Below are 18,930 nucleotides of genomic sequence, written 5' to 3'. Positions count from 1 at the left end.
TACAACAGGATTTGGAGTCGGCTTAGAACATCTAACGAAAGTATTTCAACTTTTCGGCATCATCCACGTTCGTTGCGTGGGTAAGAATTTAACGCCATCAAATTTGGGTGCTGAATCTTTGTTCGTCTATATATACCATTAAAGTATGACGAGTTCGACCCGCGCTTCGTATATTGCGTAACTCGAAAGCTGCTCCGAAGACGCAACGCTCAGAACTGAGGCAATGTCATCGAACTTATGTAATCGAAAGTATTACATCCATGGCCCAGCTGCTGATGGTATACGTGCAGCCTCATATACAAGTACGTGAGAATCTTTGTGCCAATATTCACAGAGGCTGGCTGGCTTGGATTTTGATTGCCTCGGGTTGGGCCGGTTTATACATGAATGTATGTCGCGCAGTCTGGCTTCTACAGCTTTTTCTACCTGTTGTGCAGAATACTGTCCCATCTGAGGGCCGCTTGACCCTTTTCAAAAGAAATCGTGAAGAGTTGGCAGGATAATTAGTCGAGAAATATGCGGGGAGTTAAGACGTGTAAAAACTAATCACTCGGGTCTTCTTTGAAGTGTCCAATTACTGTAGGTGTGCGCATTGGTGTGTTTAGAATAAGCGTAGAATTCAAAAGCAGTTGAATCTAACCTTTCAATTTGCTTTCAAGCATGTCACGAAAAAAAAAAACAACCACTTGAATTATCATCAAAGTCCGCGATCTTCGTTACACGGGCAAAGAAAGTAACGTCGTTTTACGCGGTATGGATACCGATCTACCAGACGATGCAAAGTATCGTCATTTTTTCGGTAATCAATCGTAATTCTGATCACTTGAGAACCGGATGGGTTTACTCGATTTCGTGGGAATGATGGACAATTGAGTAACCGGGAACAGCAGTAGGCGACGATATTACACGATTTGGTGCCCTAGTGATCGCCCACGACACTTAGGGACGGTGTTTCGTGTGTGGCTACTAAATTTGACCAGCCAAAACGACCGGTGGTCGGCCTGTCGTTCATTAACTCCCTCATCCTTGCCGGATCCCCCTTCTCGGTATCTGGACGAGCAAGAAGAAGCTGAGAGATCCTTGGCTCGCACTGGGAACAGTGCGTTGTAGACTTCCCGACCGGCGGGCTGCCAAATATTTTAGTGGTGTCCCCCCGATGTGAGTCCGGGACAACATGCGGTCCACTCAAAGTTACCTTTGTAAGTTTATCCCACGAATATTTCGACTCGTTACTTGTGCAGGCGGTACTTAATTCGGGTTTGCGTCGAAAAGAAAATACCTGACAATGAATTTACCTCATTGTCAAGCTGACTGTTCAAGGAGATGCTCGGATTTTAGGAGGATTTAATGTACTCGGTGTTGCAGTGTTCGCAGTAGACTGTTTTCCTCGTTTAATTGAATGTGTATTACGTGCGAACGATGAGTGCGAAATATCTGAAGCTGTATTTTTGTTGCGGAAGTGGTTCACGTTGATTTTTTTTTTTGTACTCAGTTGTTGCCAAGACCATTTCTTCGCTCCTTACAAATCGGCAGCTAATCATAACCGACGTTACTTTGATACTGCAGGCTTCCCGTCATTTCAACAAATAGGTGTCACAATATGGAAAAGCGGGAAAAGACTGAGAAATGTTGCTGTCCTTTGTTTACGCTTATCCCTGATTCCTTGAATTTAGCTTAAAGTAAAGTTTAACTAAAAGTAACCGGTTACTCACTAACTTGAAAGATCAACTTAGTTTCATCTTTATTACGATGTACAGGTTCAAATGAAATATGAAATTGTGAAAGCGGATTTAATTAAATTTGACAATGAGTAAATTCCCGTCTTTGCTAATCCAGCCAAATGCCTAAACGCACGCCTTTTATCTATAAAATCATCTTCCGGACAATATCGCGTGTCTGCGAGTGTTTGAACATTTATTTTCTCGATTGCCCGAAGCGTGAAAGTATATTTACTACGGTGGACATTATTTTGGAGTTGATAACATGAAATATAAGAAATTTCACAAAGTTTTTACTAACATGTGATATGATATAATGTGATATTCAGAAAAAAAATGATGCATCTTTTGTATATTGTTCATATGGTATTTAAGTGCGAATGTTAAGAGATTGAAGTTTTAAAGTGATTTGGAAGAAAGTGAATTTCCTATATCAGGTATTGTCATATTCGAACGGTTCTAAAAAGTAACGTGAAGTTTCTTCTTCAAAAATTCGATTTTGTTTTCCGCGTAAGATGAAATTTGCAGAAATGAAAAATGAAAAATTAAATACGCCAGTGGGAAATTTCTATTGAATAAAATCGTTAGCAAATGTTACAAAAATTTCCTCAGTTCAGCTCACGATAATTTTTGTACGCGAGATAATATGGGCTGTGCGAAATTTTCTCACTTAGCGTAATCTTTCGGTGATTGTAGAATGTGCAAATCACATTCGCGCTTTCTATTTTTTTGATAGCTTAACTGGTGTTATATTTTGCAAGACTAGGCCATTATCATGACTCTGAAAACGTTAACACCTAACGCATTTGGAGACGAATTATTCTGTTAGCACAACATTTAGTGCAAATTATTTCGAACAAGTGAAAGTACAAAGTGCCATTCGAAAGTTGATTTTTTTCCATTCTTTCTCTAGTACTGCCGATGACGGAGACCTACATTAAAACGAAAATAAAACGTAGATTACGTTTACAAAAGAAGTCAGAAATATTGTCACACTGACGGAAAAAGGAAACTTTATCTCCTCCGCTTACTTGTATTTTTATGCACTTTATGCCAAGAATTTTTTATTCAGTCGGTGCATCATGGAAGTAACATGTTACAATGGAAATGTACGCTATCCAAGCATCATAATAACTCCGATTTGGTCCTCCGTGTTTGAAAGCATGATGTTTATTATGTGGTAGTTACCAGTTGTTATTTAATTTTTTAACAGCTCTTGACTGGATAGTTGGTTTCGCATACTACTAACCGTACATTCAATACTGAAATACAATACTGTTCTTACCTCAGTTTTTTCATGATTTAATTTACACTAATAAAGATGTAACGATATCTCATCTTCTTAGTTCTCGCTACGGTTGTTTTGTGCATCGGTCAATCGATTCAGGAGAACGCCCAAGAAATCCAGGAAAGCTTCCATTTTCGAAGAGCAATTGACGGCAGTAGAGGAAGGTAATTAATAATAAATAAATAATTATACAATCGCTGTCCTGTGCGATTCTTTTAAAACGAAAGACAATGCATTGGGTGAGCAAATCATTTGAGAGCAATTATTTTACAGAAAATACTTTAATCCCGATGAAGATGGATCGTACGATAGCTATGACTCGACGAGTGGTGACTACGACTCCAGTCAGGTAGAATCGGGATTTTCGGATATCAGGTCGAACGTACCAGGTGAACCAGGAGTCAATTATCCAACCTACACCAGCGTACCGAAAACGAGATTCTCCTGTCATGGTCGGATGTCGGGTAATTATAATTGTCGACTATAACGTTGGCATCTTTCCTTTGAATTGATCAATTCTAACAAACTGTTCCTTGAAACAATTAGTCTATGAATCATTCACATTCTTCATTCACCTGGGATTCTCTTTGAGCGCGAAGACCACTCTTGGAATTCGTATACTTGGCAGCTAATATGACCTATTGAGAAAGCAAAGAAAATGCCAGATCTCCCGCGCGGAATCACGGATCGAGTATTCGTAGTCACTTACAGACACCACTATTACTTGGATCAGGGAAGAGCAGGGTCCTTGACATCCATGCTAGAGGCGAAAAAAAACAAAACCTTATAAACGTGAGAACAGATGCTAAGGATTTCGTTTCTTTTGCGACGCATTTCGAACGAACAGGCACGCGGAACTCTCCTATTATGATTGTTAGCATGAATATTATTATTATTATTATTGTTGTGTGTGAGAACAGGTTTAGTATAAATATCTATACAATTGATTTTCATAACAGATTTCCTTAACAAGTATTCTTTTGTTCGATATTCAGGTTTTTCCGACTCTGTCAAATCCAGAATTTGATGAATATCATGTGCACGTGTTCTTGTATTGAGTTAAAAAAAATAAAATAAAACTATAGAACGACGAATTTAAAATCGAGCTCGGGCTATTATCATAAGAGAAATAAATAAAATTTCTTGCACAATTTTTGAGATTCGTGTACTGTGAATATCGCGTGCATACATGCAGGTTAATTGACCCCTGTGATCCAAAGTGGGTATTACTATCTGGTGAAAGTATTACTCCACAGGATACGAGGTTTGGGTGTGGTTCAGAAAGTGATTTTGGCATTTTTGCAGTTACACTTTGGCATCGCAGCATCCTATCGTGCAACTCGAATACGAATTACGAATATGAATAATTTTTCCGTCCACAAGGACATCCGCGTATTCACTTACCACAAGCATCACGTCAAAGTGGGATGGCCCCTTCTACCGCATGTCTCCTTTCAAAGCAACAAACCTTTGCTCGCGGTTGCATGTACACGTAATTTCCCTGAGGCTGCAGATGGATAAAACAACATATTGATTTATGCATCGCATGTTACTGGCAAATAAGCCTACTCACTTTCCTGAAGGAAAATCGCACTTCTATGAGTCACAGTGAAAACTATAAACTTGATTAATTACCGAGGTCAGAGTTACTATACCTCGTTCTAAAATAATCTGATCGAGGTCGTCAACTAATTATTTATAATATTAACGGTGTCTTCTTACACGTGCTACGCGGATTAACGTGAAATGATATTCGTGTCGAACAAGTTGTGATTCAAATTGATTAAATCGTAATGACGTAACTCATGGGGCCCACGGTACCTCATCGAGTAGAAACTTCGCTACTTTGCGTTGCGACATTCTCACAGCATCTCCGAGGCATTGAATCATCTGCTCACTGCTCAGTAATTATTTTTAAAATGCGAGAGTCGTCTTAGAAGTGTGTAATACTTGTACGAATCAGTTTGCCATTAACGCACTGCACTTAGATTAATAAAAAGCTGATGTCTTGATTCAAATAAGATACCTACTCACTTGCAGAAGTGAATGTGCAATTGATTTATTGTTATATTGACCCTCAGGTTACTATGCTGATGAGGAAGCTGGATGTCAGGTTTTCCACGTATGTCACAATGTGGTGGTTTCTTCGTTCCTCTGCCCAGTCGGATCAATTTTTTCGCAAACTCTGCTTACCTGTGATTGGTGGAATAACGTAGAATGTGAAGGGCCCAATGATGATTTCTTTCCACACCAAAAAATACCTTCAAATGAGGAACAAATGATCCAAAAAGCATACGAAATGATGCAACTGCCAAAACCGAACAGTGGTAGCAGTGATCAACAAGTCAGAGGAAGACAACTGAACAGTGCGAAAGTTGCAGACAGAGATAATGGTAAAACAAACATCCGTGAAGGAATTGCAGTATCAGGTGAAAGAAACCCTCAAAATTATCGCCACTACCATACAGAACAGCCTCCATTGCAAGAAAATTCTCGATTGAGAAAGAATAATGACGATGTTAATGACGATCATACTCCATCTAAGCAGAATTTTATCAATATCCGGCTTAGGCCGAAAAACTTTCAGATCAATCGTCCGGGCGAGGATTCCAGATTAAACGATCGAGCTAAAGATTCATCAGTTATCTACATTCAGAAAAATGTCAACGATGATTCTCAGAAGGTTTATTCAACATTACGACCATTTGTAATACAGGAAAATTTCCGAAACTCTGATGATCACGATGTTAACATTTACAAAGAAGAATTTCAGCCATCGTATGCTCCAACTGTTCCAACGGTTACTACAACGACACGAAAACTATACTCACCCACTGTACCTGTAACTACATACAGACCTTCTACGACATCTTACAAAAATGATGATCAAGACTTGGGAAGCTCAGATCATCTTTACATTCACGGTAAAAATAGTAACATTTTAACATCGCAACCAACGGTAATTTACGAAGATCTTACACCGGAAAATAATAATTTTACAAATTCAGTCATCTTGAACCGTAAAGCGAGTGAAAAATCAGATACCGCAGACAAGGAACACCATGAAAATGTGGCAAAATCCGTTAAACCGACGGAAAGTTTTGGATCGGAGGTACAAGATACGTACTTGTCAAATCATAAATCGAATATTGGAAATACGAAAGAGGAAGTTGAAATAGTGCCATCGATTTTTAATTCAGAGTCGTATAGTCATGGACAAAATTATCAACACTTTTACGCTGACCAGGATTCCTTAAGTGAGGAATTCCGGGCACGAGTTACTGGGAAAAGGGAAGGGTTTTTGGTTGATAATTACGCAAATGCTGCGCTGCAAACAGGCTTGGTAAATGACGGGAAAAAAGAGGACAGTGACATCTTTAATTCCCCTGGCAAGATACCACCCTTGATTGTTCAACTTCCACGACCTTTGGGGTCATCAGATTCGTCTTCTATCGATATTCGTGACCAACTATTCACTTTCAATACGTTGAATATGTCGCTAGCTCCGATACCTCAAACTCCGCAACTGGGAGGATCGTTAGGAATAAATTCTAAGGATACTATGAGAGCAAATGTAACTTCTGAAGGACCCAATATGATTCCACTGTTGATCCCTCAAAATTCGCCACCTATGCTATCGTCAGGAATACGATCTCCAGGGGCGATATATGATGAAAATACCTCTAATGAACCACGCATTTCAACACCTTCGATTTCGGAAATTGGATCGTCAGGGACGGTTAGAGCTGATGCTGATAGTAGAATACAGACTTCTGCATCATCCATCAGGATACCACCTCGGATTTCTCAAACTTTGGAAGCACCGAGTAGGCCACTTTTGATTTCGCAAATTTCACAATCAGCCGGATTGCCGGGAGCAGTTTTAACGGATACTGCTGATAGACCACAGACCTCTCAACCATCTGATACGATACCACCACTGATTCCACAATCTTTGGATGCAAACAGCGATCGAAATGTGATTGACGCATCAACCAGAATTCCGCCACTGATTACACAAACCTCCCAGCTTGCCGGATTGCCAGGGGTAGATTTATCGGATGTTACTGATAGTACACAGAATTCTCAATCGCCTGATAGGATCCCACTTGTAATTACTTCGTCTATGAACTCTAATAACAATGAAAATATCTCCGGTGCGCCAGCTAGAATTCCTCCTTTGATCTGGCAAATCTCACAATCAGCCGAATCAGTCAGGATAGATTCAACAGATGTTATGAATCGAACACAGATTTCTCAACCATCTAATAGCACAACATCTCCGATTCCACAGTCTTTAGATGGAAATAGTGATCGAAATGCATTTGACCCATCAACCAGAATTCCACCTCTGATCACACAAACTGTACAACCCACCGGATTGTCCGAGGGAGGCTTATCGGATGTTACCAATAGAACACAGAATTCTCGATTACCTACTAGGATACCACTTGTGATTCCTCAATCTACGAGTTTTCATAATAACGAAAATATGCCTGTTGCACCAGCCAGGATGCCTCCTCTGATTTGGCAAATCTCACAATCAGCCGAATCAGCAGGGACAGATTCCACACGTGTCGTTCATCGAACACAGGTTTCTCAACCATCTAATAGCTTAACACCTCCGATTCTACAATCTTCAGCTGCAAATAACGATAAGAACGTCTTTGATACATCAACTAGGATACCACCCTTGATCACTCAAAGCCCAGGTGTAGTTTCGGCAGATTCTGCTAACAGAATAGAGACTTCGAAACCATTCAACAACATACCATCTCTTATTCCACAATCTTTAGATGCAAATAATGATGAAAACATCTTCGACACAGCCACTAGGGTACCTTCCTTGATCACACAAACCTCGGGTCTAGTCTCAACGGATTCTGTTAATAGAACAGAGACTTCTGAACCATTCAACAACATACCACCTCTGATTCCCCAATCTTCAGATGCGAATAATGATGAGAACATCTTCGGGACAGTCACTAGGGTACCACCCTTGATCACACAAACCTCAGGTGTAGAGTCAACGGATTCTGCTGATAGAACAGAGACTTCTGAACCATTCAACAACATACCACCTCTGATTCCACAATCTTCAGATGCGAATAATGATGAGAACATCTTCGACACAGCCACTAGGGTACCACCCTTGATCACACAAACCTCAGGTGTAGAGTCAATGGATTCTGCTGATACAACAGAGACTTCTGAACCATTCAACAACATACCACCTCTGATTCCACAATCTTCATATGCGAATAATGATGAGAACATCTTCGACACAGCCACTAAGGTACCACCCTTGATCACACAAACCTCGGGTGTAATCTCAACGGATTCTGCTGATAGAACAGAGACTTCTGAACCATTCAACAACATACCACCTCTGATTCCACAATCTTCAGATGCGAATAATGATGAGAACATCTTCGACACAGCCACTAGGGTACCACCCTTGATCACACAAACCTCAGGTGTAGAGTCAATGGATTCTGCTGATAGAACAGAGACTTCTGAACCATTCAACAACATACCACCTCTGATTCCACAATCTTCAGATGCGAATAATGATGAGAACATCTTCGACACAGCCACTAAGGTACCACCCTTGATCACACAAACCTCGGGTGTAATCTCAACGGATTCTGCTGATAGAACAGAGACTTCTGAACCATTCAACAACATACCACCTCTGATTCCACAATCTTCAGATGCGAATAATGATGAGAACATCTTCGACACAGCCACTAGGGTACCACCCTTGATCATACAAACCTCAGGTGTAGAGTCAACGGATTCTACTGATACAACAGAGACTTCTGAACCATTCATCAACATACCACCTCTGATTCCACAATCTTCAGATGCGAATAATGATGAGAACATCTTCGACACAGCCACTAAGGTACCACCCTTGATCACACAAACCTCAGGTGTAATCTCAACGGATTCTGCTGATAGAACAGAGACTTCTGAACCATTCAACAATATACCACCTCTGATTCCACAATCTTCAAATGCGAATAATGATGAGAACATCTTCGACACAACCACTGGGGTACCACCCTCGATCACAGTGACCCCGGGTATGGTTTCAATGGATATTACTGACAGAACAGAGACAGCGACTTCTGAACCATTCAACAACATACCACCTCTGATTCCACAATCTTCAGATGCGAATACTGATGAGAACATCTTCGACACAGCCACTAGGGTACCACCCTTGATCACAGAGACCTCAGGTGTGGTTTCAACGGATACTACTGACAGAACAGAGATAGAGACTTCTGAATCATCCGACAGCATACCACCTCTGATTCCACAATCTTCAGATGCAAATAATGAAGAGAACATCTTTGATATAACCACCAGGGTACCACCCTTGGTCACACAAACCTCAGGTGTAGTCTCAACGGATTCTGCTGATAGAACAGAGACTTCTAAACCATTCAACAACATACCACCTCTGATTCCAAAATCTTCAGATGCGAATAATGATGAGAACATCTTTGATACAGCCACGAGGGTACCACCCTTGATCACAGAGACCTCAGCTGTGGTTTCAACGGATACTACTGACAGAATAGAGATAGAAACTTCTGAATCATCCAATAGCATACCACCTCTGATTCCACAATCTTCGGATGCAAACAACGACACGAATGTGTTTAATACACCAACCAGAATACCATCCTTGATTCCTGGAACAGTAAAATCTACGCCGTCGTTCAGTGCACAGAACCCAAGTACTGTCAATAGTCAAAATGTTTCTGGAAAACCACCGAATATACCACCGTTCATTTCTCAAATCCCACAGGGAGGGGATTCAATGATTGTTATACATCAACCACAGACTTTGGACGTGTCTACTGTGATATCTCCTCCGATTCCTCAAACTTCTAAATCTACAGAAATGCCAGTGACACAATTTCCGTGTGTGTTTACTGAAATTAATAGTGTAACATGTAAGAATCCACCTATGCTCTCTAAAACTCCAAACTCTTCAAACTCATCCGACGGTGTTCTAGTGGGCAATACTGAAAAAGAACATGTTGCGTCTTCATCACCATATATACCACCATTGATTACTGACGTGCTACAACCTCCAAAGTTACCAGCTATAGACTTGATGGATATTTTCAATCGAAGGCCAGCCATACTTCCATCAACCGAAGCACCGCCTTTGATTCAGACTTCAAACACTCCTGATCCATGGACCGTACCGTTGCATGATTTATCCAACCCTTTTCACCCATCGTTCAGTTCAGCACCAGGAAAGCTCTATCTATCTCCAAAGGAATATCAGAGGCCCATGGCATTTAACTCCATCCAGATACCACAGCAGCAACTAGGAGATCAATTGGCAATACAACCTCCGGTGAAACATCTTACCTACGATTCAAGTGTGGGGAATCCGGAAACTAAGAACAGTCAGTTTGCTGTTGTGGAGAGTACCAGCAAGGAATCATCAACAACTAGTTATCCAAATATAGCCTCTACTCTATCTCCTCCTAGATTTGACAACCCCTTCGTCACCCCGAGCGGAAAAAGTTTAGAAGCAGACACGTCTGACACTCGAGGACCCATCGCTCAAGGGTTTATTCCGGCCGGTTATAACGAGAATATACGTTTTCACACAGGCGGAGCTTCGTTACATCCTCAGTTTTATACCATTCCTTCGACTTTGATTTCACAAGCTGTTAAGTCATCATTAGATACACAAGGCGAAAAGACCATCGGGCTGCAAAATTCACAATCAGCTGATGATTCAACAAGTTTGCTTAGTTCGGAAATCGTTCCTCATAACGAATATCGGCAAAATACCATGGCCAATGTTTTCAGTAAAGCAACTTCTGCGGAAAGTAATGTACGTTTTGAATCTAGCACACCAAAGAATGTCCTAGATATCACCGGTATAACGACCACAGGGAAATTTGATGCATCAAACAAGGATAGTGTGCAGGCTCTTCGACCAAACATTTCAGCTGCTGGCTTGCCGGTGAGCTTGAGCCAAATAGAAGATTCGATCAACAATAGTAACGATTTGCCATACGAGATTGCCTTCACGATCAATGCTGGTGAGGACTTTAATCCATCGGGAGATTTCATAAGTAAACTTCTTGCGCAACATCAGAATAACGGATCGCCTGGTTTCGCTGGTTTGGAAGGTTATGAAATCATTAGGTCTGATGATATTGAAACTTCAGTGAATGAACAAAATCTGGAGCCAACGGTAGCACCAACTATAGCGCCAGCTATAGCACCAACTATAACACCAACTGTAGCACCCACTGTTCAATCTAATACTGCTGGAGGACGATTGCTGTTTGATCCTAGAATATCTTTGGAAGATAATCAAAGTGGCAAGAGGATTATTTTTTCTAATCCGCTGCTAAGTCCTGCAACTATAACACGCTCGAAGTCAGTCGGCAATCGCGCTGAAGAAATAGACCCAGTTAAATCGGAAGTTTTACCACGACCATCCCCCTTTGGAACCGAACAGAGCGTAGCATTGAATTCAAGACTGAATTCGAAATTTGATTATCTTTCCATCCTCAACCAACCGTCCTCGACGAGCAATCGTGACGTGAATCTTTTAGCCCAAGATATAAATGGCTCCTTGGAAGCACTCTTTGCTTCGGCACAGAAGACGGCCGTAACTTCTATCCCCTCAAGGGAGCAGCTTTTAGAAGAATTAACGAAGAATTTTGGACAACCCTACTTTTCGAGTGACACTCACCAAAGTTACTTTACCCCACCCACAACTTCTGCCAATATAAATTACAAATTTCCGTCACCGTTTGTCAATCTAGAACAATATCGAACCGGAAAGAAAGCCTCTGGTTGGCAGTCGGCTCCTACTAGTCCTGAGCTACCGAAAACTCCAACAACAACATCAACAACAACAACAACAACAACGCCCAAGCCCATCAAGACATTCGTTGAGACGGAATTTATTCCCTCGTTGAGTTTTTCGTTCGACTCTGACTATGAGCGAAAGGCATACGTAGATGCTGTACTGAACGGATTCGTGACCGAAAATCAATTCATTGACCCCTGGCGCGATACTGCAAGTACCTACTGGGAACCGAGTCAAACTTGAAAACTCTCAAATTTTAATAATAAGATAAAGCTGACGTAGCATTATAGGTCAAGATATGCATGAGAACCTGTAATATATGGCCTTACTATACATATTATATTGAGTGAGAATTTGTATATATATATATATTAAGTGAGTGTATACTGTAATAACGTTTTGTACGATTCATGAAAATTAGAAATTAACTTATATACGAAAATTCTTATTTAAGTTTTATATTATTCATCTTTGAAAACTTCCAGACAGAACGGTAAAGCAATTGATGCACTGTATGTGAAATGACTCTATAGCATTGTGTGGTCAATCACCACGAAGGTATTTCAAGTTATTTCAAGTTATATCAGCCACTGAATTGTGTAAAAGATAATTACATAGAAACATTGAATTTTTGTACGTGAAAGCTATGTATGTTTATCAATGCCGAAAAACGTTTACAATCGTACTGATTTAAATTTGTTTTTTCAACGCTGATCCTCGATTACATATTAATTCTCTGACATATTAATATTATAATGTTTTCACTAATTTGTCTCTGATTTACATTTCATTATCCGAGTAAAGTATTTAGTATGGAATATTAGCATCAGTATTACTACATAATATCAGTTTCCATTGTATTCTCATTGAAGTGCCAGGTATCGACGCCTGCTCTTAATTTTCTGTGTGCCACCCCTCAGCTCTGTTATATATTCTCCATAGCAACGCACAACGAACCCCATCCTCGATTAGAGTTCGCATGATGTGACAGGTTTCGCGATCCCAGTGGAACATACGAATTGAAATAATTACTAGACAGGTAGTTGAGAACTTCGTTGGCGTGGTGAAGTAAGTTCGTTGATCTTTTCAACTCAAATTATTCGTAACGTGGTTTCAATGTTGCTAATTTTTGGTTTCGTCGTTACGAGAACTTAATCGTTTAGTATTCGAAATCTAAAAGTTAACCTGCATTCGATTCATCAAAACTTGAAGTTCGAGACAAAATGAATTCTTGGGTGGCATTGATTGTTCTCTCTCTCGAGTTTTAAAATCCACATTACTATATTCTCCGCGTAATTTGTATTTTTGAAAAAGCGTACCGCAGTAGCCTGATAGTGCTTTAAATATCCAAGAAGAATGGATTCTACCGAGGATTTGAACGAACAATCCAGGACTACGGTGTTGACATTCGCACCTTCCATTACTCATGCAGAAGAAACTATGTCGATTTCGCAAATTATGGATTACAGGTGAATTCGCACCGTCAAGTTTTACAATGTTGGGAATCCAATTCACACTAAATCTTGAGGATAAATGTAGTTACAAATAGTTTTTTTTTTATTTGTAGACTTTACTGGCTGCGAGATAAAGTCTCTAAATTTCTCGGTCTTAAAGACGGAGGTCCCTTATTCGATGCGCTAATAAATGTAAGTGAATTATTCTATATTGAATTAATGAATACAGAATTCGAGTTATCAATGACAAAATCTTGCATCTTGGTGTGACAGAGAAACGACAGATTCTTCGAAGACCAATTACTAACGTTTTTTATGACGAACTTATACGGTGTTATGGACCTGGACAAGAAAGTCATCTTCTTTTACAAGACGTATCACGAAGAGGTAGTACAAGAGGAGATCACAATCTGGGAAGAAAGTAAGTAGCATCATTTACTGTAATTTTGATTAACCTTAAGCCAAATCAGGAAACTAAGATTCGAGTATCGAAAAAAAAAAATGCAACATCTCTTATAATCAATATTACGAAATATTTATCTTAAAAACAGGCCATCGTGCTAAGATTTCTGCAATCACGGTAATCAGTTCGCGAATGAAACCTCAGCGGCTGACGAAAAGTGCGCCTGGTAAATGATGTGTTCTCGGTTTTCATAAGCCTGGCGTTAAAAATCTGCCCGTTGTGTTTCTGCATGTAATAATTTGCATGATTATTTAAATATGCCAAAACATATTTACAGTACGAGCATGATAATGCCCTAATTAGTCATGAGTTTTTAATAGCCAGATGCACGCTTTTTTTCGTACGTTTATGTAAAGTATTCTGGCTTACAGATGCGCTGTAAGCCTACTTGTGATAAATCCCTGCACAATGGAAAGTAAGAATTTGAATGTGTAATGAGAAATAAATAACCTTTTATCATTGTAGCGAAAGCAACAGACAAGTCTGTGGACGACGATAAATCTGCGGACAAAAAGGCTCCTAAAGAGAAGAAACTCAAAAAACGAAAGTTGCGATCCAAGTCTGATTCAAAGATAGAGGAGAACAGTAGCGCTGGAATAAGTATTGCCGAGTCTACTGTCACAGCTTTTGAACAATCGACAAGTAGCGCTAACGAAGTCGATCATAGTGAAACAGAGTTATTAGACACAGTGCAATCATCAGAAGTCGCAGCTAATGCCGAAACTAAGGATGGAGAAAAAATCAAATCCCCCAGTCAGTGTCTCTTTATTTAAATTGCTACACAATTTATTTTTATGATCTACGAAAGTCTCAAGTATGACGAACACGCGTATAGTGTCTGGTATTTAATGGTTGTAAAATCGAGTAGTTTGGTGTCAACATTTATTCAAAGTCTTTTTTAATTTTTAAGTGGAATCTTCATTATTTGTTCCGCCGCCCGGTGAAGAGAACAAGTACGTTATGACGAAAGTAAGTGAACCGTATGAAAGAATAAAATAACTTAGGAGCGTTGTAAAATTTTAAAGGAATGATGATCACTGGCTTCTCAGTTAATTAATTTGAATTAACACTGTATTATACGAATTTTATAATACACTTTGATGAAACTCAACGACTAACATCTTACGAGCAGAAAATGGTGGAGAGGACACTCCAGATTCCGGAAATTCACTTAATCTTCGGCCAGCTGGATACTCAAAACCCCAAACTACAAGATAAAAATATAGTGTATTTTATGAGAACAATTGAGGATGCAGTGCCAGCGTTCGAAACTCTTGCTGAGTGTATGGCTGAAATGCCTGACTATATGGTTATGGGTTCGATGTGTGGTAGATTCCTGGCGAGCTTAGACAAACTTTTAGTTTACGTGAGTGAGAAACTGTGTATTGAGTTGCAAACCAAACGTATAAAACCATCCAGGTGATTCAAAGGATATGATTCTCCTTCTATGCAATAGGTTTTCACACCATTAGTCGAAAAACAATTCCGCGAACCTATGGTCCCATCGCCGCAGGAAATGGACGAGGAGCTTCATAAGGATCTCGAACCTACCAATACCCAGGCCGGTGAACTTGCACAAAAAACGCGAAGACTGAGCATGAAACCGACGGTAATTTTGAATTTTGTTCTCTCATTTCATCCGAAAAGGAGTTAGGTATAATGTTTGCAAGAAATTGAAGCATAAAAAATTCAGAGAAAAAAAACTAGTATTAATTTTTCTTCGTGTAGACTACGGCGACATCGAGACCATCGAATTTCCGTAGAATATCTGTCGCCATCTCAAAAGTAAAGTCTGATTCCGATAGCGTAAATACGTCTCAGAGGAGTTCTCGTTTCGACGATGGAGATTTAAGGTCCGAAAAGTCGACGGCATCTATTTCCAGTGCAACTCACAGTACAAAACCCAAGGAGATTCCAAGGGAAGAACCCAACAAAAAGGAGCTTTTGGCAGCCCTGGAACGTCTCACGCAAAGCGTGCAGTGGTTCGTTCATTACGATCATTTCTAAACTCATTTCGTTTAACATGCGCTAGATTTCCAAGTGGAAATACATTTGGAAAGATAGTCAGATGACAATCACAAACTGGCTCTGCATATTTGGTCGCGGATGGTAATTATTCTTACAAAGAGTGTCTTTCAACTAGGACAATTGAGCATACCGAAGGAGATATCTTACTTCAGATACCGAAGATAGCAGGCCTGACAGATCCCACGATAACTGACGCAACGTTCTGTAGTAATGCGGATGCAGTGACACAGCTAGAAGACGTAGTTATATCTTGGGAGCATCATATTAAGACGGTAATTTGACACTGGCATCGTTTTGAAAAATTCAATGAAATCTATCTAGCTGCTTTTGCCCGAATAGGTTATGAACAGTTTTACAAACAAAGTTCCACACGGAAACGGTCCCATGGCGGAGTATAATTACTGGCACGATCGAGAGAACGGACTTTCAATTCTCGTAGAACAACTCAAGACGCCGGTCGTCAAGCGGATATTTGTACTGCTCAATGAAGCAAAATCGCAGATACCTAGCGGATTTAATTATTACCGATCGGACTTGTTGAAACTTTTCCACGAAGCTTCGGATAATGTAAAATTTCTCTTCACTATAACCAGGCACTTCAAGGTGAGCAATTGTTACTTTATTTCATCGATAGAAGCTCTCCAATTAAACACGACGTTCTTTGTCAGACCATCGCGGAGTCGGACAACTTCAGATCCATCACCGATCAGATACCTTCTCTTATGGAGGGATTAAAGATGATGTGGATATTGTCGCGTTACTATTGCACCGAAGAGAAAATGTCTCCCTTATTTGAACGAATAGCTTGGCAGCTTTGTCAAAATGTCACAAAGCATTTGGCTGTAAAGAAATTGTTCAGGTAACAATCCAATCGTATTGTTGAGTAAAATGAGTTTGTGTAATTTTTTTTTTTTTACTTTTATACCGTACATAAATTGCGAACTGGGCACATTTAAAATTTGTAAATTGTCCGATGCCGCACGTTTCAGACAACCAATACAGCAGGTCATGAAGAAAACGAACGAAGCCTACGACATGCTGAAACAGTGGAAAATCGCCTACATGAAGACGAGGCAATCTATCGAGTTATCTGGAAAGGGAGCTCGTTGGGAATTTGATAAAAACCGTCTGTTCAAAGAGACGGAGTACATTGCCAGCGTGTGCAAAGATTTGAACGAAGTCTGCGGTGTCTTGCAGGATTTTTATAACATATTCGGCGCTGAGTTGAAATCTATCATGAATAATCCTGAACAAATAGACGGTGTAATAAAGCGCGTGGATAAACTTGTAGTTCCGGTACAGCAAGCTGATTTTGACTTGTATACTGAATTCAACAAGGAGAATTGGGAGGTTTTAATGGCTTCGTTTTACGGGGAAGTTTCCTCCTTGGAAAATGAAGCTAAATTTTTTATCAATGACTGCTTCACCGTTCTCATATCAGCAGAAGACGCGATGGAAGCTCTTCTGAAGTTTAAAAATATGAAGACGCGAGATGCGATTCAGGCACAACTGCTAACAAAGTTTGACGTCGTGATGCAGCAGTTTACCAAAGAGATCACTGTAGTGGGTCAAACATTCAACAGAGGAAAACGAAACCCACCACTCCTCAGGTATCATCCACCTGTGGGCGGCGGAATATTTTGGGAACGGCAGCTTTTTCATCGTCTAAAAAGAGTCGTATTGAAATTTCAAAACGTCAAGGAACTCAAGAATAGTGAATTGAAAATTCTCGCCTTTGAAAAGTATCTAAACATCGCCAAGCAGATGAAGCTTTTCGAAGATACGAAGTACAGTCAATGGGTCGAAACGGCTGTCCCGATTGTTGAAAATACTTTGAAGAAAAGCGTTCTAACCATCGTACCTTGCGAACGACAGAATGGTGAGCGTCACAGCGTTTCTTCGTCGCACAAAAATCGATGCTAATTGCCATCACTCTCATGTACTAATCCTTTCCTAATACTTGTTGCCTTATCATAAACAAATACAGCTAATCAGAGTCTTAAGAAATTTCACGGAGCGATGCTTGTATCCCAAAAACAAGACACGGGTGCTAACACGCTTCGCCAACAAGGCACATTCGAGTCTGGTCAAAGAAATAATGCGCATATATCGAAGCCGAGTATTGGTGGTAATCCATTGATCCTCCTTCACTTTCTCGATCAGTAATACGATCCAACATATTGCTAGCAATTTGCATTACAGTATTTATAATTTTTAATTATTTGCTTTAGCCGATCCAAATTTTTGATTTATCAATAGATCACCAGTATCTTCTTACTCAATCAGAAACAATTTTGATGTAGATGGAGATCCCCCATCTGGTCTGAAATCTAATGTGGCCGGTTCAAAGGGTGGGAAGCTTGTTCATGGACAAGCTATAACAATAGAATCATTGTCAATGATAAGTGAAAAACAAGCTGCAGCTGGTGGGGCATATTTAACTTGGAAGGAGATAATGCACAATTCGATTTTAGCGGATCTTCAGTGGAAATTTGATATAAATTTTAATCTAAAACTGTTCGACATCATTCGCGAGGTATTTGGAAGCAATGAAAAAGGAACATCCATTGTGATAATTTTTCCACCTTCATACGATGAATCTTGGTTCTCAAATTTTCAGGCAATACTTCTGGAAAATTTAGGTTTTGAATTGCCAGCTGCGATAAGAAACGCTGGGGTTCAAAGAGATCGATTGAAACACGACATGGAAATAACGGAGCAAATGATCAATGAGTTTAATTCTATCATGGACAAGTTAAGCGCAACTGATGTAAGTGGATCAAAAATCTTTCGACTCGTATTTTTTCAATAAAGAATTCCTAACGCTATCGTAGATTCAAATGTTCAAAAACACTCTGCTGAATATCGAGCGTGCAATTCAACCGGGCTTAACTAGATTCAATTGGCATTCCCTGGGAATAGCCGAATATGCAAAAGGCTGCAAGCAATTGTTGAAGAGTCTGGTCTCTGTCGTTCAGCAAGTAAATCAGCTGAAGATCGATCTGCACAATCGCATTGCCAAAGATATAGAGTGTTACAATTTTTGCTCATCCAGAGTTCAGCCGCTTGAAGAATCAGTGATTTTACCAGGATGTAAGGTATCAAGTGCTGCA

General features: G+C 40.0%; 1 protein-coding gene and 1 pseudogene across 1 annotated transcript; both read left to right on the top strand.

The window, feature by feature from the left end:
- Nucleotides 1–318: 318 nt before the first annotated feature.
- LOC124181378 (mucin-16-like) lies at nt 319–12,743 on the top strand. The gene is made up of 5 exons (XM_046567895.1): nt 319–1,199; nt 3,065–3,170; nt 3,280–3,470; nt 5,088–7,871; nt 9,255–12,743. The coding sequence occupies exons 1-5, from the start codon at nt 1,175–1,177 to the stop codon at nt 12,113–12,115; spliced, it is 5,967 nt and encodes a 1,988-aa protein (XP_046423851.1). The 5' UTR covers nt 319–1,174; the 3' UTR covers nt 12,116–12,743.
- Nucleotides 12,744–14,924: 2,181 nt separating this feature from the next.
- Nucleotides 14,925–18,495, top strand: LOC124187884 (annotated as a pseudogene).
- The last annotated feature ends 435 nt before the right edge of the window (nt 18,496–18,930 follow it).

This window comes from Neodiprion fabricii, chromosome 1 (assembly GCF_021155785.1).
Source record: "Neodiprion fabricii isolate iyNeoFabr1 chromosome 1, iyNeoFabr1.1, whole genome shotgun sequence".
Lineage (NCBI taxonomy): Eukaryota > Metazoa > Arthropoda > Insecta > Hymenoptera > Diprionidae > Neodiprion > Neodiprion fabricii.
The sequence above is the reverse complement of the archived record's forward strand: the minus strand, read 5'-3'. Positions and strand labels throughout refer to the sequence as shown.